Source organism: Artemia franciscana, chromosome 20 (assembly GCF_032884065.1).
Source record: "Artemia franciscana chromosome 20, ASM3288406v1, whole genome shotgun sequence".
Classification (NCBI taxonomy): domain Eukaryota; kingdom Metazoa; phylum Arthropoda; class Branchiopoda; order Anostraca; family Artemiidae; genus Artemia; species Artemia franciscana.
This window is the reverse complement of record NC_088882.1, coordinates 21,779,142-21,802,811: the sequence shown is the minus strand read 5'-3', so window position 1 is coordinate 21,802,811 and position 23,670 is coordinate 21,779,142. Positions and strand designations below refer to the sequence as shown.

Below are 23,670 nucleotides of genomic sequence, written 5' to 3'. Positions count from 1 at the left end.
CTGTAGTAGTTTCAAGCTCTTATCTACAAAAATGTGGAACTTAGTATTTTTTGCCAGAAGACCAATCACGGGTGCGTGTTTATTTGTTTGTTTGTTGTTCTATTTCCAGGGGTGATCGTATTGACAAAGTGGTCCTAGAATGTCGCCAGAGGGCTCATTATAATGAAAATTAAAAGTTCTAATGCCCTTTTTGAATGAACCAAAAAAAATCAGAGGGCACCTAGGCCCCCTCCCACGGTCATTTTTTCCCAAAGTAAACGGATCAAAATTTTGAGATAGCCATTTTGTTCAGCATAGTAGAACAAGAGCTAAGAGCTCATATGGCACTTGTGACGAGGCGAGAAGAGCTAAGAGCCAAGAGATCATATGGTATGAGCTCTAACAAAATTCTATGAATCAATAGATTGATTTAAAAAGGAAAATAAGAGGCTTAATGCCGGTCAAGATTTAAAATAAGAGCTCTGAGTCACAAAGTCCTTCTAAATATCAAAATTCATTAAGATCCGATCACCCACTCGTAAGTTATAAATACCTAATTTTTTCTAATTTTTCCTCTCCCTTTTGCCCCCCAGATGGTCGAATCTGGGAAAACGACTTTAACAAGTCAAATTGTGCAGCTCCCTGACACGCCTACCAATTTTCATCGCCCTAGCACGTCCAGAAGCACCGAACTCGCCAAATCACTGAACCCCTCCCCCCAACTCCCCCAAAGAGAGCGAATCCAGTACGATTCTGTCAATCACGTATCAAGGAAATTTATTTATTCTATCCACCAAGCTTCATCCCGATTCGAGAGCGAATCCAGTACGATTCTGTCAATCACGTATCAAGGACATTTATTTATTCTATCCACCAAGCTTCATCCCGATTCCTACACTCCAAGTGTTTTCCCAAGATTTCCCCCTCCAAATCCCCACAATGTCAAAAGATCTGGTCGGGATTTGAAATAAGAGCTCTGAGACATGAATTCCTTCTAAAAATCAAATTTCATTACGATCCGATCATCTATTCGTAAGATATAAATACTCCAATTTTCATGTTTTCCAAGAATTCCGGTTCCCCCCTCCAACTCCCCCGAATGTCACAGGATCTGGTCGGAATTTGAAATTAGAACTTTAAAGCACAAGATCCTTCTAAATATCAAATTTCATTAAGATCTGGTCACCCTTTCGTAAGTTACAAATACCTCAATTTTCAATATTACCCCCCCCCCCCCCCCCAATTCCACCAAAGAGAGCATATCCGGTCCAGTTATGTCAGTCACGTATCTTAGACAGGTTTCTATTCTTCCCATCCAGTTTCATCCTGATCTCACCGCTTTAAGTATTTTCTAAGATTTCCGGTCCCCCCCAAACTGCCACCCCCTCAATTACGCTTGATCCGGTTGAGATTTAAAATAAGATATCGGAGTTACGAGGTCCTTCTAAATATGAAGTTTCATGAAGATCCGATCACTCCTTCGTAAGTTAAAAATACGTCATTTTTCTTATTTTTCAGAATTACCCCCCCCCCCGCAATTGAGCGGATCCGTTCCAATTATGTAAATCACGTATGCACGACTTCTGCTTAATTTTCCAACCAAGTTTCCTCCCAATCCCTCCAATCTAAGCGTTTCCCATCATTCTAGGTTTCCCCACCCCAAACTTCCCCCAATGTCACCAGATCCGGTCAGGATTTAAAATAAGAGCTTGGAGACACGATATCCTTCTAAAAATCAAATTTCATGGAGATCCAATCACCCGTTCGTAAGTTAAAAATACCTCATTTTTTCTAATTTTTCAGAATTAACCCCCCCCCCCAACTACCCCAAAGAGAGCGGATCCGTTCTGGTTATGTCAATCATGTATCTAGGACTCGTGTTTTTTTCCACCAAGTTTCATCCCGATCCCTCCACTCTAAGTGTTTTCCAATTTTTAGGTTTCTCCCTCCCAACTCCCCCCCCCCCCCAATGTCACCAGATCCGGTCGGTTTTAAAATAAGAGCTCTGAGCCACGATATCCTTCTAAAAATCAAATTTCATTGAGATCCGATCACCGTTCGTAAGTTAAAAATACCTCATTTTTTTATTTTTCAGAAATACCCCCCCCCCCCCAACTACCCGAAAGAGAGCGGATCCGTTCCGTTTATGTCAATCATCTATCTAGGACTTGTGTTTATTTTTCCCACCATGTTTCACCCGATCCCTCCACTCTAAGTGCTTTCCAAGTTTTAGGTTTCCCCCTCCCAACTCCCCGCCCCCATCACCAGATCCGGTCGGGATTTAAAATAAGAGCTCTAAGACACGATATCCTTCTAAACATTAAATTTCATTGAGATCCGATCACCCGTTCGTAAGTTGAAAATACCTCATTTTTCTAATTTTTAAGAATTACTCCCCCCCCCCCAACTACCCCAAAGAGAGCAAATCAGTTCCGATTATGTCAATCATGTATCTGGGACTTGTGCTTATTTTTCCCATCAAATTTCATCCCGATCCCTCCACTCTATGTGTTTTCCAAGATTTTAGGTTCCCCCCCCCCAACTCCTCCCAATGTCATCAAACCCAGTCGGGATTTAAAATAAGAGCTCTGAGACACAATATCATTCCAAACATCAAAGTTCATTAAGATCCATTCACCCGCTCATAAGTTAAAAATACTTCATTTTTTCTATTTTTTCCGAATTAACCGGCCCCCACTCCCCCCCCCCAGATGGTCAAATCGGGAAAAAGACTATTTCTAATTTAATCTGGTCCGGTCCCTGATACGCTTGCCAAATTTCATCGTCGTAGCTTACATGGAAGTGCCTAAAGTAGCAAAACCGGGACTTTAGGTTTTCCCCCTCCAACCCCCCCCAATGTCATCAGATCCGGTCGGGATTTAAAATAAGAGCTCTGAGACACAATATCATTCCAAACATCAAATTTCATTAAGATCCAATCTCCCGCGGATAAGTTAAAAATGCTTCATTTTTTCTATTTTTTGCAAATTAACCGGGCCCCCACTCCCCCCCCCAGATGGTCAAATCGGGAAAACGACTATTTCTAATTTAATCTGGTCCGGTCCCTGATACGCTTGCCAAATTTCATCGTCCTAGCTTACCTGGAAGTGCCTAAAGTAGCAAAACCGGGACCGACAGACAGACCGACAGACCCACAGACCGACAGACAGACCGACAGAATTGGCGACTGCTATATGTCACTTGGTTAATACCAAGTGCCATAAAAACATAATAACTATGTCTTTGGGGCTGAATTATTCCCCCAAAGTCCCCGCGGGAGGGGCTACAAGTTACAAACTGACCAGCGTTTACATACAGTAATGGTTATTTGGAAGTGTACAGACCTTTTCAGGGGGATTTTTTGGTTGGGGGGGGGGGGGGCTGAGGGGGGGATACGAGGAAGGATCTTCCCTTAGAGGAATTTGTCATGGGAGAAGAGAAATTCCATGAAGATTTTCTAGTACTATTTAAAAAAAAATGAAAAAATAAATATGAAAAACTTTTTTCCACTGAAAGTAAGGACCAGCATTAAAACTTAAAACGAAACTTACGCTAAAGTATTTTTAGTAATTTCAACTATTTATTCTACAGCCTTTGTGATTCAGGGTCAATCTTAAAGAATTGGGACAAAATTAAAGCTTTAGTGTAAAGAGCGAGGCATTAACGAGGGGGCAAATCCCCTCGTATAGATAACAAAAATATACGAATATAGAAGTTCGTTGCGTAAGTTAATTTGTAAGTTACGTATATTTTTTGCTAATAAAAATGTTCGCTAAAAATTAAAAATTCTAGTTGCCTTTTTAATTAACCGAAAAATTGGAGGGCAACTAGACCTCCTCTCCCACCCTTTTTCTCAAAATCGTCTGATCAAAACTAAGAGAAAGCCATTTAGCAAAAAAAAGTTAACACGCAAATTTCGTTTTAATTATTCATTTGCGGAGAGCAAAAATCAAATATGCATTAATTCCAAAACGTTCAGAAATTAAGTAAAAAAACAAGTTTTTTTTTAACTGAAAGTAAGGAGCGACATTAAAACTTGAAACGAACAGAAATTACTCCGTGTATGAAAGGGGCTGTTCCTTCCTCAACGTCCCGCTCTTTACGCTAAAGTTATTTACTGTTATGTAAAGTAGAATTGAGAGAAAGAGTCAAACTTTAGCGTAAAGAAAGGGACGTTGAGGATAGAACAGCCCCTTTCATACACGGAGTAATTTCTGTTCGTTTTAAGTTTTAATGTCGCTCCTTACTTTCAGTTAAAAAAAAACCTTTTTTTTATTTAATTCCATTGTATACCCCCGGAACAAAACTCACAATCCTTGCCCCCTGGCTCTGAAGGGCTGTGCCCACTCCAAAGGCCATACTATATGATATTTGGACTATTTTGAACAAAATAGCTATCTCAAAAATTCTATCGAATGCATTGAGGGAAAAGAGGACGTGGAAGAGGTGGGCTAGTTGCCCTCCGATCGCCTTTGGCTATTATAAAAGGCACTAGAACTTCTTATTTCCAGTCGAATGAACCCCTTCCGAGGTGTATACGACCATCTCTTCCATAAGAACCTTACATTATTAATAATAGTCAACTAGCATAACTTAAAGCCCTTGCTCTGAGGGCTGTGGGAGTTTTCATCCCCAAAGACATAATTATAGGACCTTTGAACTATTTTGAACAAAATGGCTATCTCAAAATTTCAACAGGATGTGTTTGGTGAAATGATGGTCATCGAAGGCAGGCTGGTTGCCCTCCAATCACTTTTAACTCTTAAAAAGGGCACTATAACTTTCAATCGAATGAGCTTATTTCGAAGTTTCTGCGACAACTCCTTCTATATGGCGTACTTTCGTCAGAAAAAAAAACAACAAAAGAAAAATAATAAGCTGTGTCCATATCGCTCTATACTTAAGCAACGCTATTGCGCTGCCTAGTTTGACTCTAAGTTTTGACTCTTTCAAAAAAAATTAAAAACGTAAAATTTTCAAAAAAAAATTAAAAACGTATTGAAAGTTAAAAAGTTTTAATGTCACTTCTTGCTTTCAGTTACATTTTTTTTCATTTATGTTCTGAACATTTTTTAATTAATGCAGGTTTTGAATTTGGCTCACCGAAAATGAATAATTAAAACAAAATTTGCATATTAATTTTACTTTTTTAACTAATAATAGCCATATAATAACCTCAGTTTGATTTTTGTTCCAGTTGTTTAAGAATGACTCCCGAATCACAGAAACTGTTTAATTAGAATAATAGCCTCTTTCAAAAATCAAAAAAGGAACTTTTGCGTAAGAGCAAGCTTTTGAAGAGAGGCAACCCATCTCATATACGTAATATTTTCAGTTCGTTTTAAGTTTTAATGTTGCTTCCTAATTTCAGTTGAAAAAACTTGTTTTTTATTTTATTACTGACCGTTTTTAAATAATTTCGGGGAATCAAGCTCCCACATCATGGAACATTTCCTTCCCCCAGGAGAAAGATTCTCCCACGTAACTTAAAATAGCGATATTTACGGAGCTAATTTTGTAAGGCATAGTAACAAAACGGCCAAAGAGGTCAAAACTATTTTTATGAAAATGAAAGTCACAAGTTGAGCAATTCTCAAATGACTGAAATAAATTATAGATAAGATCTGTAAAAGATATACGAAATAATTTATTTTCGTTTTAAGTTTTAATGTTATTTCTTACTTTCAGTTGGAAAAAACTTGTTTTTTTTTTCATTTAATAACAACCACAAAACGAAGACAAACAGTATATTTGGGTTATTATCAAATAAGAATCATAGTTATGAAGCTGCTTAAGGTAAAATTAAATGCCAAGATTGGCTGAAAAATAACACAAACAAATTATTGCTTATATCGGCCATTATTCAACAAAATCCGAACTTTAGCCCGAAGAGCAAGGTATTGATGTGGGGCCGAACTTCTTCATATACGTAATATGAGGGGTTTACCCCCCCCCCCCCCCCTCGTCAATACCTCGCTGTTTATACTGAAGTTGAATTTTTTTCCAATTCTTTAAGACTAACCCCTGAATCAAAAAGGCCGTTTAATTAGAATAAATAGCTCTTTTGAAATACTAAAAATGCTTTATCGTCAAGAGGGAGGCATTAACGAGTGGACAAACCCCCTCATTTTCGTAATAATTTCTGTTCGTTAAGTTTTAATATTGCTCCTTACCTTCAGTTGAAAAAAACTCGTTTTTTTATTTAATTTCTGTTTGTTTTTTAAATAATGCTGAGAAATTCAGCGCCCCCTTCATGGAAACTCTCTTCCCCCATAAAAAATTACACCATGGAAAGATCTTCCCGCGCAACTCTCTTCCCCAACCCCCACCAGAAAGAATCCTCCTGAAATGTCTTTATACTTCCCAATAACCAATTCTAGGCTATATTGCACTTCCTGGCTGAAGGGCCAAGAAACGGAGATCAGCACCGCCGGTACGGACTGTAAAGTCTTAATGCCGTATCCTCTACCTTTTTTTTACCTTTTTTTATATGTAAACAACATATGTAGACAATGGGCAAAGTTCATAACTTGCGGCCCTTCCCCCAGGAACTGTGGGGGATTAAGTCGTCCTCAAGGACATAGTAATTAGATATTTCGACTATGCTGCAAAAAATATGACTATCTCAAAATCTCGATTCGGTGACTTTGGGAAAACAAACGTGCGTGGGAGGGGGCCTAGTTGCCCTCCAATTTTTGGTCACTTAAGAAGGGCACTGAAACTTTTAATTTCCATTCAAATGAGCCCTCTCGCGGAATTCTAGGACCACTGGGTCGATATGATCACCCCGGAAGAAAAAAAAAATAAACACGCATCCGTGATCTTTTTTCTGGCAAAAAGTACAAAATTTCACGGTTGTACAGATAGGAGCTTGAAATCACTACAGTAGGGTTCTCTGATACGCTGAATTATGTTATTTTCATTTAGATTCTATGCCTTTTATGGGGCGTTTCTCCCTTTTTGTCGAAAATAAGGCCAATTTTCTCAGGCTCACAACTTTTGATGGGTAAGTCTAAACTTGATGAAACTTATCTATTTAAATCAGCATAAGAATCTGATTCTTTTGATGTATCTATTGGTATAAGAAATTCCGTTTTTAGAGTTTCAGTTAATATTGAGCCGGGTCACTCCTTATTTACAAATCGTTACCACGAACTGTTTGATTAGAAGTCAGCTCTTACCTGGCGGGTAAATGAATGGTTTTAAAATTTTTGGTTCCTTCGGGAGAAGAGGGACTACTCAACAGGGAATCTGCCTTTTGCACATAGTTAAAATGGGTTGAGACTAATAAACTAAAATAATGCAAACCCTAAGAAGAGAAAAGTTCTTTTAAACAATCGGCTTAAAAACCAGCAGAGGGTCGAAAAACCCATGAATAATTTCAAAAGTAGTTTTTTTCAATTTTGTGAAAAATTCCAAACCCAGTTCCCTATGGCGTCCCCAAGATCTTATTTTTAGTTTTTCTTCTCATAAATTGTAACTTAAAACAGAATCTTACCTTCTATCATAATTTGATCGGATTCAGGTTAATGTTCTTTGAAAAAATCATACATACAGTCCTACAGATCCCAAAGAGGGGTTGGGTTAAGAATTTATCATAAAATGGGATTTTCTAAGTTATTCACAGGCTTTTTTGACTAAAGCTAATTATTAAGCCGCTTCTTTGTTGGAAAGTATATACTTTCAGGCTTGATGAAATCCTGAAGAGCCTGAAAGTGCCCAACCCCTCTTTGGGATCTCTAGGACTGTATGCATGATTTTTTCAAAGAACATTTTTTTTTACTTGTACAATTTTAATTGTACATTATTTATACCACTTTTTTTTAAGTAGCGTCAAAACAAGAATTTAGTTTAGAAGAATTACATCCATCTTCTAAAAATTTCAATTGTTTCTATTCAGAGAAGCTAAAGCTTCTTCATTAAGACAGCTAAAGTTTCGAATGTATACATCTACGAGCTTTCTGAAGTTGATGCTTCTCCTTCCTTTTTTATTCACTAAAAGAGCCTTTATCCCAAGGACATGGCATAGACTGTGGGAGAGCATGGTATCGTATGAGATGGTAAACATATCTTAGATTTAGATTACGCAGATGATTTGATTATCCCAGATAAAAAAAAAAAAGTTGGTGAAATGGATAAAATTGTGGTGAACCTTAGAGTTCAGGACCAAAGAAGAGGTTAGAAGACTGATGTTAAGAAGACTAAGACACCTGTAGCGTTAATTGGGGGACAGGGTGCATGTGTGCCCTAGATCACACTCCCTCTAGACTTTGAAAAGTAAATTTTGTTGGGCTTTTTCATTCTAAAATTCTTGTCTCGTTTTTCTGTTGAAAAACTTAATGAAAACGACCAACATGCCTTTCCTAGATTTCAAAAGTTATATTTATCTCCCCTCTAAACTATTTTGAGTTATAATTTGCCCCTAAATTTAAAACTTGGAGTAAATAAAGGCTAGGTTAGTTGAAAAGAAAATTTATTATATAGACAGCTTCACTTACCCTGTGAGTATTATTAGTAAATATGGAAGATGCGGAAAAGATACAAAAAGCAGAATAGCCATGGCGTTGCGTCTTTTTCATAATTCAAAAAAGTTTGGGAAAATAGGAAGGTAAGTCTTTTAACTATGATTAGAATATTAAAAGCCAAGGTCAAGGATGGTTGTGGAATTTGCATGCTTCGAGAGGCTGAAGAAGATTTAAATTACTTTCCCGTGAATTGTCTAGGGATGTTGAGGCACTCATATGATTACTGTATTTAAAGCAAAAAAATCACAAGAAATGTCATTCAACTCTCTACGGTTATAGAAAGAAAGATTAAGATAGCTAGGTGACCTTTAATGGATGAAAGGTAACATATTCCCACCAAGAGCTAAGAGCTCATGTGGCACTTGTGACGAGGCAAGAAGAGCTAAGAGCCAAGATATCATATGATATGAGCTCTGGCAAAATTCTATGAATCAATAGATTGATTTAAAAGGAAAATAAGAGGCTTAATGCCGGTCAGGATTTAAAATAAGAGCTCTGAGTCACGATGTCCTTCTAAATATCAAAATTCATTAAGATCTGATCACACACTCGTATGTTATAAATACTTAATTTTTTCTAATTTTTCCTCTCCCTCTAGCCCCCCAGATGGTAGAATCTAGGAAAACGACTTTATCAAGTCAATTTGTTCAGCTCCCTGACACGCCTACCAATTTTCATCGTCCTAGCACGTCCACAAGCACCAAACTCGCCAAATCACTGAACCCCTCCCCCCAACTCCCCCAAAGAGAGCGAATCCAGCACGGTTCCGTCAATCAAGTATTAAGGACATTTGCTTACTCTATCCACCAAGCTTCATCCCGATTCTTCCACTCCAAGTGTTTTCCAAGATTTCCCCCTCCAACTCCCCAAATGTCAAAAGATCTGGTCGGGATTTGAAATAAGAGCTCTGAGACATGAATACCTTCTAAATATCAAATTTCATTAAGATCCAATCACCTATTCGTAAAATAAAAATACCCAAATTTTCACGTTTTCCAAGAATTCCGGTTTCCCCCTCCAAATCCCCCCAATGTCATAGGATCTGGTCGGAATTTAAAATTAGAGCTTTAAAGCGCAAGACCCTTCTAAATATCAAATTTCATTAAGATCTGGTCCCCTTTCGTAAATTACAAATACCTCAATTTTCAAATCACCCCCCCCCCCCAACTCCACCAGAGAGAGCATATCCGGTCCGATTATGTCAGTCACGTGTCCTAGACAGGTTTTTATTCTTCCCATCCAGTTTCATCCTGATCTCACCGCTTTAAGTATTTTCTAGGATTTCCGGTTCCCCTCAACTGCTCCCCCCCCCCCCCCAATTACGCTGAACCTGGTTGAGATTTAAAATAGGAGATCTGAGTCACGAGGTCCTTCTAAATATGAAGTTTCATGAAGATCCCATCACTCCTTCGTAAGTTAAAAATACGTAATTTTTTCTAATTTTTCAGAACTAACTCCCCCTTCCCCAATAGAACAGATCCATTTCAATTATGTAAATCACGTATCTGAGACATCTGCTTATTTTTCCCACCAAGTTTCATCCCGATCCCTCCAATCTAAGCGTTTTCCATGATTTTAAGGTTCCCCCTCCCCAAACTCCCCCAATGTCACCAGATCCGGTCGGGACTTAAAATAAGAGCTTTGAGACACGATATCCTTCTAAATATCAAATTTCATTGAGATCCGATCACCCGTTCGTAAGTTAAAAATACCTCATTTTTTCTAATTTTTCAGAATTAACCCCCCCCCCCAACTACCCCAAAAAGAGCGGATCCGTTCCGGTTATGTCAATCATGTATCTAGGACTTGTGCTTATTTTTCCCACTAAGTTTCATCCCGATCCCTCCACTCTAAGTGTTTTCAAAGATTTTAGGTTTCCCCCTCCCAATTCCCCCCAATGTCACCAGATCCGGTCGGGATTTAAAATAAGAGCTCTGAGACACGACATCCTTCTAAATATCAAATTTCATTGAGATCCGATAACCCGTTCGTAAGTTAAAATACCTCATTTTCTCTAATTTTTCAGAATTAACCCCAACCCCTACTATCCCAAAGAGAGCGGATCCGTTCCGGTTATGTCAATCATGTATCTAGGACTTGTGCTTATTTTTCCCACCAAGTTTCATCCCGATCCATCCACTCTAAGTGTCTCCAAGTTTTAGGTTTCCCCCTTCCAACTCCCCGCCCCTAATGTCACCAGATCTTTTCGGGATTTAAAATAAGAGCTCTGAGACACAATATCCTTCTAAATATCAAATTTTATTGAGATTCGATCACCCGTTCGTAAGTTAAAAATACCTCATTTTTTCTAATTTTTCAGAATTAACACCCCCCCCCCTCCCAACTACCCAAAAGAGAGCGGATCCGTTCCGGTTTTGTCAATCATGTATCTAGGACTTGTGCTTATTTTTCCCACCAAATTTCATCCCGATCCCTCCACTCTAAGTGTTTTCCAAGATTTTAGGTTTCCCCCTTCCAACCCCCCCCCCCAATGTCATCAGATCCGGTCTGAATTTAAAATCACAGCTCTGAGACACGATATCCTTCCAAACATCAAATTTCATTGAGATCTGATCAACGGTTCGTAAGTTAAAAATACTTCAATTTTTCTATTTTTCCGAATTAACGGGCCCCCTACTTCCCCCCTGATGGTCAAATCGGGAAAACGACGATTTCTGATTTAATCTGGTCCGGTCTCTAATATGCCTGCCAAATTTCACTGTCCTAGCTTACCTGGAAGTGCCTAAAGTAGCAAAACCGGGACCGACAGACCGACAGAATTTGCGATTGCTATATGTCACTTGGTCAATACCAAGTGCCATAAAAATTGTACTATTTGGCCATCTATCTGGTATCAACCAAAAAGGAGATAATCCCAGAATCTTGCGGGGGGAGTTTTTGAAGAAGGATATAAAGGATGTTAAAACTCCATTGGAAAATGGTAAAAAACAAATCTTTGAATAGATTGGGGTGAAGCACGAGCGTGTGTTGGCCTTAGGTGGCTTGTTCTTCAATGAGTTGTTAGTGTTAGTAATACCAGAGGTAGAAATGCTTCTACTTGGGTACTTTCTTCGGAATCAACAACTTGTAACAAATCGTTGAAAAAGATTATATTTTATAATTATTCTTCGTATAAGAATGTATCGTTACGTTACTAGTTATGCAACACCAAGAAACTTTTGTTTGCCGTTGATAAGTAGAAAAAACTCACAGTTTCAGGTACAAAAACAAAACTTCAAAATAAAACTTCAAACTTCAAAATAAAAACTTCATACAATACCTTCCACAAGATTCAAAATAACAATTTTTAAGCAGTCACATTAAATCCACAAAATAAATCATGGGAAGAAGGAAAGAAAGAAATAGGGAATCTGCTGGAAAGTAATTTCTGTAATGATCTAAAAATAATTCTAAAAAATGCAAGGACAGACCTTTCAATGGTATTATGCAAACTATAAATTTACAATGTCGTTTGAATTTACTGCTGCATTAAATTTGGACTACAAATCTGCCCAATTCCATTGAATGTTGAGCATCTACTTTTGCAAACAGTAACATAAAAGCTTTTTAATTTATGTGAGCTATTTTTTAAAGAACGTTACAAACACATTTGGCTACAAGTTTCCATATACAAAAAAAAGTAGTTTCAACTCGGAAAAAAAGCTTCTTTCATAAAATGACAACAGTTTCATTTAAAACGATGACACAAGGAGCGTGATTTAGATCGTCTAAACCCTGATAAAGCTTTTGTATATATATTTTATCGGTGAATATTCCGAATGTATTCAAATCTTCATAAATACATTTGTGAATTTAAACTATTTTTGTTAAAAATGCATGTGAGTTTCAAAACTTAATAGAAGACAAAATAATGACAAATATATTAACAAAAGAGAATTTAAACATTTTATCAGAAAAGGACATTAAAGGAATAATTGGGACGATTGAGCAGGAGGTGATAATGATTTTCAATATTGTCAATGAATTAAATGGAGTGTCGATCTTACGACTTCTATTGAGAATTTAAAGTGCCGAAACCCTATAGGCAAGTGTGTATTCTCCTGATGAGCCCTTGTGTTGGGTTGTTGCCTCTGAATTATTTGTCCTTTTTTTGGTAAATGACGACTTATACTTACTGACGACACGACTGCCTGTCCATGGATTATTCTTTATGGTTAAGTGTGTATGGATATGCTGTTTGACCTATGTGATTGTATGGATGAGTAGGGTTAAGACCTCATTCAAGTGCTGATCTATATTAATGACTAATGTAGGAAAACAGTCTTTTTTATTCTTTTTTTTTATGTGTTTTTGCTGTTGTACTGGTGATTTCTCTTTTCATTATAGTAAGTAATCTTGATGTCTGCGTCCAGCTCTACGTTGAGTTAAGAAAGGAAGAAAAATTAACTTTATAAATGGCATATGATCACACTTATTCCGAAAAAGAGTTGATTGACCAGATACTTACAAAACTCATAAATTTGTTATACCATCTGCGGTAAACTGCATAAGTCAAAAGTTTACGATAAAACATTAGGAATAGATTTTTCGTACAGTTCGTGGTAAGGAACTGAAGCTAGGAGTGGCTTGCGCTTATATTAACCGAAGCTATAAATAAGGATTTTTTATTACACTACATCCATCAAAACAATCAGGTTTTTATGGGAATCCTGAATATGCAGTGGCTTCAATAATGGGGAGGGCTGTTATATCCTCCTAGATTTTTGCTTCTATAGATCTTGAAAAATTCCCATTTTGTGGGATATTTTTCTTGAAAAATGCTTTTTGATATTTTCATTAAAAGCGAAAAAACGAAAAATTTACCCCCCACCCTTAAATAAAAAAAAACATTTGCCCTACCTAAGTTTTCCTGAATTGACCCCACTGTGAATATATAAAATTGGTCAAGTTTTATAAGCTACGAGCCTGAGAAAGCTTACCCGATTATCAATTGAGAAGGAAAAAAAAAAAATAAGATCGTGATGAAAATTAAACCATCAAATTCAGTATACAAGAGAGCCTTCTTGCAAAAGTTTGATTTTTTGTTTTAATCCTTTATGAGCAACAACTCAAACACAGAAAAACAGGAATATGATAAGAAGTACACTGAAGAGCAATAAAACTTCAGCGTGAACAACACCCTTCATACAGGGAATAACTTCTGTTCGTTTTAAGTTGTAATGCATCTCTTAACGTTCATTTGAAAAAGATAGTTTTTAGTTAATTATTTAAAAGATTGATGCACAAGAATTCACAGGAAATGGTGTATAATCAGGAAAATAACAAAACAATGAAAATCAAACGGGAGAAGGGGTTAGAATTATGTTAAAACAATATGGAACTTTTTATTAAGATACTTTAATTGCTCTATAATCAATCGAGGAAGAAGAAACATAGGATATCACAGTCTAAATCCGAAAACAATAAAAATTATAGAAAAATATTGAAATTTTAATGTTCCAACTAGTTACAACCGTATTAATATACGGTTTATGGAAAAAAGAGGCTTATGGAAAAAAGAGGTAACAACTGAGAATCAATTTTGAGCTACTGATGGCAGTTGTTTATAAAGGGAAAATTAATCCATCATCAAAAATAATTTTTGCTGAAATCCAACGTTACCAAATTGTCATATCTTTAGCTGTTGTTTTTTCCTTATGATCTAAACAAATCGTTAACTACAAAAATGGAAGCTATACTGTGAAACCTCCCCCCCCCCAACACCAAAAAGAATAATATTCGGTTCAGAAAAGGTTCAACAAGTCTTAATTCTATCTAGTAATAATTTAACCGTTCTATAATAACTAAAGGCTAAAATTATAAAACACATTCAATGACGTATCCAGGCAGGATTTTCGTTCGAAGGGGGGGAGTTATCTTTGTTACGTCTTCATGAGCCAGGGGAAAATTTCGAGATGGAGGTTCAAAGCCCATAAACCCCCCTAGTTATGGTCTTGAACCGCATTTTTTTTGGAAATTCAGGTGGAAAGAAAAATGTACCTTGCGAGTATTTTCCTCTTAGTTCTTCTGCCCATACTAATGATTATTTTGATGAGCTGCGCATAGCAGGATGTAGTTTCAGATCCAGATGTACTGGCTAATGTGCTGGTTGAATGAAATCTAGCCCGTTCTAAACGCATGCGCTCCATTTCCCGCTTTTTTGTTTCAGAAAATTGAGTTGCGATTACGACAAATTGAGTTGCGGTTACGTCTTCATGAGCCATGGGAAAATTTCGAGATGGAGGTTCAAAGCCTATAAACCCCCCTAGTTATGGTCTTGAACCGCATTTTTTTTTGGAAATTCAGGTGGAAAGAAAAATGTACCTTGCGAGTATTTTCCTCTTAGTTCTTCTGCCCATACTAATGATTATTTTGATGAGCTGCGCATAGCAGGATGTAGTTTCAGATCCAGATGTACTGGCTAATGTGCTGGTTGAATGAAATCTAGCCCGTTCTAAACGCATGCGCTCCATTTCCCGCTTTTTTGTTTCAGAAAATTGAGTTGCGATTACGACAAGACATAGATTAATCATGAAGAATGAGCCGATCTGAAATTAAATTCTAAATTAAAAATAAACATAATTATTAAGATAAAGAACACAGTTAGACGAGAATCTCGATGCAGAAATATCTGACCTTTAATTGTGTTTCAAAGGCCACGCTATTATCTTCTTCATTTTTTTTTAAATAACTAGTGCTCTGTGGCTCGGTAAGGCCAAGCCACAGACCACAGATGAGTAAGGAAATTCCAAACTTTTGTGGTATGAGACAGTGAAATAGATAAAAATAGCTTCTATGAAGTTTGCAAAATTTCAAGTAATCTTCTATAAGAAATGGACATCATTTTTTCTGGCTGATCAAATAGTGCAAACGAGAATCCAAACGAAGCAATATTCACTTTAAAAATAAACTTCTTAGAGACCCCGCAATTTCAGACCCGAGTAGAGCAATTGAATTATCACTTTTAAGCTTCATATCAAAAATTCTATATTTATTCTAGATTTCAAAGCTATTATTCTAGAAAAGCTATTCTGGATATGAGCAATTGAATTATCACTTTGAAGCTTCATATCAAAAATTCTATATTTATTCTAGATTTCAAAGCTATTATTCTAGAAAAGCTATTCTGGATGTGAGCAATTGAATTATCACTTTGAAGCTTCATATCAAAAATTCTATATTTATTCTAGATTTCAAAGCTATTATTCTAGAAAAGCTATTCTGGATATGAGCAATTGAATTATCACTTTGAAGCTTCATATCAAAAATTCTGTATTTATTCTAGATTTCAAAGCGATTATTCTAGAAAAGCTATTCTGGATGTGAGCAATTGAATTATCACTTTGAAGCTTCATATCAAAAATTCTATATTTATTCTAGATTTCAAAGCTATTAGTCTAGAAAAGCTATTCTGTATATGAGCAATTGAATTATCACTTTGAAGCTTCATATCAAAAATTCTATATTTATTCTAGATTTCAAAGCTATTATTCTAGAAACGCTATTCTGGATATCAAAATTAGGCAATAAATTTTCTGTATGAGATTTTTGATATTGATCGAATTTTGCCAAATTTTACAGGCACTGAAAGGTCAGGTCCCAAAGAACATCAAAAGAAGTATAGCTAGGATTTAACTCATAGCTAGGAGAAAGGCAGGGAGATTTTCCAGAATCTTGCCATTTTGAAATCTACCAGAGACGGTTGTCGGACATAGCCGAACTTGATCAGAAGCAGAATCTGGTTTTCTGGTTGTACCAGTGTTTTAAATAATCCTTAATTTCTTGCCGTTAGTACTTTTAGCAAAAAGGACTGTTAAGTCTCATATAGACATTCTGAGAATTAAGAGAAAGCTCAAAGCTGTATCATATTGGTCTAGGAGTAAGTGGGAAGTAAATTGGACAAATGTAGGCGGATGAGGTTCCTGAGTCGTTTCCATTACAGGATTCACCAGAATGACTAGTCTTTTATGATTCAATATTGTTCGGAGTAAAAATAAATGTTCTAGTTGTCCCTCTTTGGAGTTAGTGTCCAATCAGACATGTGTGAGGGGATATAGTCTATGCGTGTATTTTTTTTTTATTTGAATATTTAGAAGACAAGATTCTTGGACCTCAGCAAACCTCGTGAAAAAGTAAAAGACGGGCCCTAATTTTTGCTGTCAGGAAACATTGCCGAGGCAGGGATTGGACCTCAATCAAACAAGGTTTGAATTAAGGTTAAACTCCATAGCTGTGCCCTTTATAAATCTGTAGTCAATCGTGTCTGTGTGTCCAGAGAAGCAATTATGTTCGAGTCGTCACAATATCTACCCGAACAGATTGTCACATCTCAGGTAGGAAGTAAGAATAAGTGTCATAGCTCTGGTGTTTGGGAGTTCATACCTAGTCTAAACTAACGAGGATAGGAGCTTAATTCATGTGATCAGAACATTTGGTAGAAAAGCTTGTCGAATCGTAAGAAAACAATACGGGGAATAAAGGCTAATGTCTAGTTACTCCTTTTAGGCTCTAGACCCAGTGTAAACTCTGTAAAGGTGGGAAAAATGTGTGCCTGAATGTATGTTACCACGCTCATAACCGGAACATTTTTTTTCGGATCTCTGCTAAATTGGTGAGAAGAAAATTTTATTTTGCTATTCCGTTTTTTTGAAGCCAGGGTAAATTTTATTAATGGGAGAAAGGTGAAGTGTGCACCTTATCTCTGATCCTTAAGATATCATTCAAAAAGGTGTAAGTTGTAAACAAAACTTAGAGGGGAGCGAGACCTGATGTCATATTTGCGACTGTTAAAGGTTTGGGCTTGCTGTGATCTTAATAGAAGGGGCAGTAACATTTTTGTCCCTAAACCCTTTTAATAGCCGAGTTTAACAGAAGAGGATAGCTGATCAGAACCAAGCTAAGTGTCAAGTAAGAGATTAAATCTCAAACCTTAGCTTTTTCACATGTGGATGCAGTCAAAGATCAGCGGGGGAAGTAAGATAAAAATTTTTGTCATCAGCCCGTGTACTTTAAAGGCTTCCAACAGTCCTATATTAGCCAATCTTGGTGGATACTTAGAAAAGTTAGGTGGAATCCTGAGATTATGGGTTTGATTCCTAGTATCGCTGGCTATTTTGTTTGGAACGAGGTAAATGGTGTGACCCTGTAGGCTCAGCCAGAGTCAGCACAGCTCTAAATGGGTACTTGAGAAATTTGGAGGGGGGAACACGGGAAGTGTTGGGTGATTTGCTTCCAACCACGAATTGCACTCCCGGGCAAGGGCATTGAATTAGGGAATCCGTATCTCATAACCCATCGGTAAGCATGCAAAAAAAAAAAAAAATTTAAGTTTCCGGGAGTCCGTACCTGATATGAATGGATACAAATAGGTATTTGTGCCGGCAGCATAATTCGTAAAAATGGTGGTTACAGCGAGGATGTAAAAGTGAAGACACATGGTGCTTTCAAGTGCCTGAAAAGAGTTTCAGAGGTAACGCTATAATGTTGCTTAAGCAAAGAGCCATGTGCCTTCTAGGTATTGTTTTGTTTCCAACTACTTTGTATGGAAGCGATGGCCATGAAAACTTGGGAAGGACTCATTTAACAAGATAAGAAAAGTTTTATTTCCTTTTGCAAGAGTCTATAGGGTTAAGGATGAATCCAGGCTCCTTTGATGCCCCTTTTTCAACCCGCACCTCTCCGTAGGCCCATAAAATTGGGTCAGGATCTTGAGATAACCGTTTTGTTCAAAATAGTCAAAAGTTATTATAGATATGCCTATGAGAAATTCATGACCCCAGAGCTTCTGGGCAAAGGGTCGTAAATTATTCCAATTTCCAATTGTGTACAGATAGATTTATAGTGAAAAAAGAGGGGGGGGCGTATTTTATCTTGGGTGACTGGCTGACTCGAAACTTCCAGGGATCGCTCCTTTGGTCACTAGGAACACACGCTTTATTGGAAAGACCATGTTAAAAGCCCAGAAATGGGCCAACAAAAATTTTGTCCGGCACCATGTGACACATAAAAAGTCGTAAGGCCTTGGAACAAGAGTATTCTAATATGCAATAAAAATTGTTTGGGACACGGGCCTCCTGATAATGGGGCCCAAGAAAGGGCCAATAATATTTTTTTTCTGATTGGCTTGAAACTTATACCCACTAGCTTGAAACCCGTTCTGCAAACGTTACGGTCTACCTAAATGTTATTGGACTATGAGCCCCTATGCAACTCAAAATATGTGGACAGATATTCAAGAAAAATCATCAGAATATATATGTTGTCACGTTATCAGAACAGCACATCTGTAATATCCTGGGAACAGTTTTGGGGATCAAGCTAAAACTTTCAGAGGGTCGCAAGTGGAAGGAAGATCTTGGATTGAGGATGGGGGAAGGGTCTAAAGATTTCTGCCTCCACTCGGTTTGAAACTTGGGTGCTATAAGCCCCTACAGGACTAGAATCTAGCTCTGTTGAAGTAACGATGAGGGCAGAAAGACACTGCGTGAGCCCAGATTATCAAGATAGCGTATCTGAGTTATCTAAGGACTGTCTCAAGGGATGAAGTTTAAGTTTTAAGGGGATTTTGACATACAAGAGAAGTCTATCTAAACGGCATTTTGACAACATCTTGGAAATGACTTGTTTTACTTAATTTTTTCACACGAATAAAGATTACACGTACGAATACAATCTTAATTGAAGCTATCTATAATTTGCAGTAAGACACAATTAACACTCTAGCCTTTTAGAAAAGATTACATCTAATAATGGCGAAAATCCCTCACAATAAGATTATGACGATTAATTAATCAATAGTCCCCAGGATCAAACCCAATCTTTTTAACAGTAGTTTTTCATTGTTCTACTTCTTCCCTTTTTGTTTTATTCTGTAAATATGAATGTATATTGGTGAATCTGCAAAGACAAAAAATAATAACAATAAATACAAATTTGAATATTTTTGGCTGCCTTCCCCCCTCCCCTAGTCCCTCCTGTTTGTGTCAATAAGTATCATTATTAATTTTTTTTTAACGAAAATGTGTCAATTCTAAAAGTCGTATCGATCCCATGAACTAGAAAATTATACTGCGTCCTGATAGAATCTATTTTTCTTTATTCTCTTTGTGGATTAAAACGGCCCCAGGTATTCAAGCTAAACAAGTAATCGAAATATCATTCCAGTGTTTCATAGTTGAGAGAAAAGAGAGAAATAATTTGATTGGTTCAGACAACAAGACTTGATGACGGTTTCTTCGATCAAACAGAGAAAGCTGGATATTATAAAAAGCAATTTTACTGGTGAAAGGAACGAGAGTCTTAAAAAATATCTTTGAACCCGTCAGTCTCAAGCGAGGTTTGATGCAACAACAGCTAAGGCTCTCGCATTTTGGGACGGCTTAGGAGCAGTGTTTTATGAAGAAAAAAATAACTGCTAATTAAATCAGTCCAATTTTTTTTAAGTAGAAGGTTTAGCAAATATAAATAGTATGTATTTTTCCAAGTTGTCAAGGCTCAGAAATAATTGAAAAGAACTTTACATTCTTGCTTTGGTATTTGTTTTGCCATCTATATTCAGGTTAATCTGTTTTTTAATTTGCTCACTTGATTTGCTATTTAATAAAGCATTTTTTTAATTAAAAACTTAAAAACTGCAAGATAAGGTAAGTATTTCAGATAAGTTAAGTTGAAGGAAGAATTACTTACCACAATTAGCAATACAAAATAAATCCAGACCCAGAAAGAATGAGCATCCTGAATATAGTACATTATATCAGTCCAGCCTTCAAGACTTATCACTAAGAAAATGGTAACCCAGGCCAGTCCAATATGGTCAAACGATATAGCATCTTGAAACGGATTTTTATCCCCTGGTTTACATATAGTAAAATACTGATTCCAGTCAACACAGCTACCATCTGGCTGTGGGAAATTTGTGCTGTTGACAGATGCTGGTAATGTGCAGATTTTCCCTTTGAATCTTGCATTTGGAAGGTTAGCACAAGAATGCATGCCATAATCTTTCGGTAAAGAACAAATGTAGTCTTTTTCAAGTTCATGGGACTTATAATAGTTAGATAAAGGGCTGCAAGAAATACAAAAGTTAAAGAAATAAAAAGATATTAAAGAAATAAAAAACTCACAAGTCGTTTTTACTTAGAATCCATCAAAACAAAATAGAATATTCTACTTTACAGTGTCTACAATTTCCATTCAATTATTGACTAAAGCTGGAATGAACATCCCTTTTCTTTGATTATCTTTGTCAAATTTAATCTGTTTTTAAATAATGTTGCTGTGACGCCGAAAGTTAAATCTGACTTTCAAAACTTCCGAAATATGTGCCTTAAACCGTTTATTAAGCTGTTCTCACCGGGTAGGTAAGTTGGTCAATGTATATTTGATTATACCCCTGATCCTTCTTAATTATTTCCTGATCTACATTACTCAGCGAATGAGAAAAGAGCTTAGGAAACAGTTTTTAGTAATCGTCTCAAGACTATAAAACGTCGGATCCAACCTTTAGACGCAACAGCGAAAACAAGCTTAGACAGGATGCAGCGTGATATAAATCCAAACTTATTTCTTTTTAACACAATTTGTCACTCAAAAGGATCTTAAGTAAAGTTTTTTGGGGAAAGATCGAAATTCAATTCTTGAAAAAACTTTCTAATCCTTGGAGCTGCATCCTAGAGAAAAATCCAGAAGAATCAAAACTAGTAGGCTAGCAATGGAAGATTTTTTCTCAGTAAGAACACAAAAGGTTTTTATTCCCTTTTTGATGCTCCTAGTACACCTTGGAAAGTTTTACAAAATAAAACATGTTGCAGCTATCATACTACACAGTCGCGACCAAACCAAATATGAAACATAATATTTAAAAATTTTACAAGAGAGAAATAAATACGTTTTTTGCCTATTACGGGAACATTATTTTTAAGGTTGATAAAAAGAAGTATTAGTAAAATAAACAAGTTTAGCTGAATAAAATTAAAAAATGATAAACAATGGGGTTTCTTTATTGCTCATTTTTCAATAGAGCTATTGTTAACCTCTCTCCTAGAACGTCGGAACCCCAGAAAATTGAAACACTGGAAAATGGTCCAGAATTCTCTTTTCTACCGATACAAGTTCCTGTGGCATTTCCTCTCTAGGTTCCGTTTTGGATAAACACTACCCATCTATTTCTAACCCTGATGAAGTTAGGTCTTGTCTCATAAATACCCTTTATAACAGCCAAAAAAAGGTTAAGTCTCCTACCACTTCACACCGAGACATTTGTACGACACAAAAATATTATCTAACCTCTGCGAAGACCCGTCTATTATAATAACATAAGCAGACAAAATCAATTTACTCGTTGTCGTGGATATGACAAACTGTAACAACAAAATCCTTTCACATTTAATTGACAGAACTACATATAAAACAATAACTCTTGATCCTACTGATAAGTTTGCTCATAATATTAAAAATGAATTTAAGCAGCTAAAACAGAATGGTAAGATCACCCCATTCCCCTGTGATAGTTTCTGTCCAAAATTCTACGGTTTGCCAAAAATACATAAACAAGGTATTCCCTTCAAACCTATCGTTGCATGTACTAAAGCCCCCGCTTCCAAAATTGGAAAATGGCCTGTATTATGTATGTATGGTTTGTACGGTTTGTATTAAATTGCTGAAAGAGCAAAAACACAAGTAATTCCAAAAGCATTTGCGTATATTTTGACAAGGGATTACAACAATTCAAAAACCTTAAAAAAGAAAACCTTTTTGAATGCAACCAGTTACATAATTTGAGTAAGAAGGCCCAAAAAGCAAAAATTTGCAATCATAACCAGTGATTATTTTCTCTTTTAACAAGGAGTTATAACAATTCAAAACCCTTAAAAAGTAAAACCAAAAGTTTGAAGCTTAGTACGTATTGTTGTGAGAAATTGGACTAGCTTCAATAATCCAATATCTTTGAACAGACTTTAGTCTGAAAAGACATTAAATTGCGTAAAGAACAAAAAATGGCAATTGCAAATATATTTGTATATATTTTAACAAGGGATTAAACAACAATTGAAAACGTGAAAAAAGAAAACCAAAAAATTGAAGCTTAGTAGAAATCATTGCTAGAGATTGGACTTGCTTTAGTGAGCAAATATCTTTGAAAAGACACAAAAAACATTAAATTGTGTAAATAGGAAAAAAACTGATAACTGCAAAAATATTTTATATATTTTAACAAGGGCAATTTTCTTATCACATTTATTGTCTGATCAATTCTTGTTCATTTATAAGTTCCCTTTTTACTTTTTATATTTAGTTTTCATAATTTTAGTTTTTTTCCATTTCTATCTATATTAAATTGAAAAAAGTTTATCATGAGCAAGAAAATTTTCGTACATAACCACTTAGATTCATCTTACTGAATATGACCTCTTTCTCAGAAACGATACTTAAAAATACATTTTCCAGAAAGAAAAGCTAACGTACAATTTGTCATGATAAACTTTTTAGCATAAGCCCTTGTTCCTGTCTTAATTAATGACATCATGATAATGTTCTAATAATCACCTTTCAGTTAGTTAACGATTGGAATTCTAAACAAAGCCGTTTAATAACATATACCGTTGATTTTACAAGCGGAAAACTTTTTTCTGCGTTCGAAAAAAAAGGAGAGTTGCGCTTTCTGGCGAAGATAATATATAGGTTTAATAGTAAAAGTTTTCATCATAGCCTATATTTTTTTCTTAATTTTGACTTTTGAGAAGTTTTATTCCTGAATACTCTAGCTTCTATTTTTTCCAAAAAAGAATTTTATTTCCAGCTTAGCTATGTGGTACCGCAATTGATAAATCCTGGACTTAAATACGTTCTGAGACCATACTAGCTATACATGACTTATGAAACCAAGAAAAGAAATAATAAATGAAGACGACTTGGCAGAGGTCATTGTCGAAATATTTGCTTGATTTTTGTCTTCATATTTTGCTACTGACTGACAAAATCCTCGTTTTTTTACCTATTTGATTTTTTTCTTTTCATTTGTTATTTCCTTTCTTGGTTTTATATGTCGAATCCTGGGCTGGAGATATTTTATGAACAAAGGAACAAAATGAACAAATATTCAGACCTCCCTCTCACAAGATGGAGTACTAACCCCGAACGTAACTATAGTCAAGACACTGACACAGCT

At 36.2% G+C, this 23,670-nt stretch overlaps 1 protein-coding gene across 1 annotated transcript in view; it reads right to left on the bottom strand.

Moving 5' to 3' along the window:
- Positions 1–23,670, bottom strand: part of LOC136040022 (voltage-dependent T-type calcium channel subunit alpha-1H-like) — a 351,811-nt gene that overhangs the window by 214,434 nt on the left and 113,707 nt on the right. The window contains exons 7-9 of the mRNA XM_065724088.1: positions 20,190–20,568; positions 14,829–15,052; positions 14,505–14,729 (exon numbers count right to left, since the gene is read on the bottom strand). Of these exons, the coding sequence (XP_065580160.1) occupies positions 14,505–14,729; positions 14,829–15,052; positions 20,190–20,568 (828 nt within the window). The remainder of the gene's footprint in view (positions 1–14,504; positions 14,730–14,828; positions 15,053–20,189; positions 20,569–23,670) is intronic.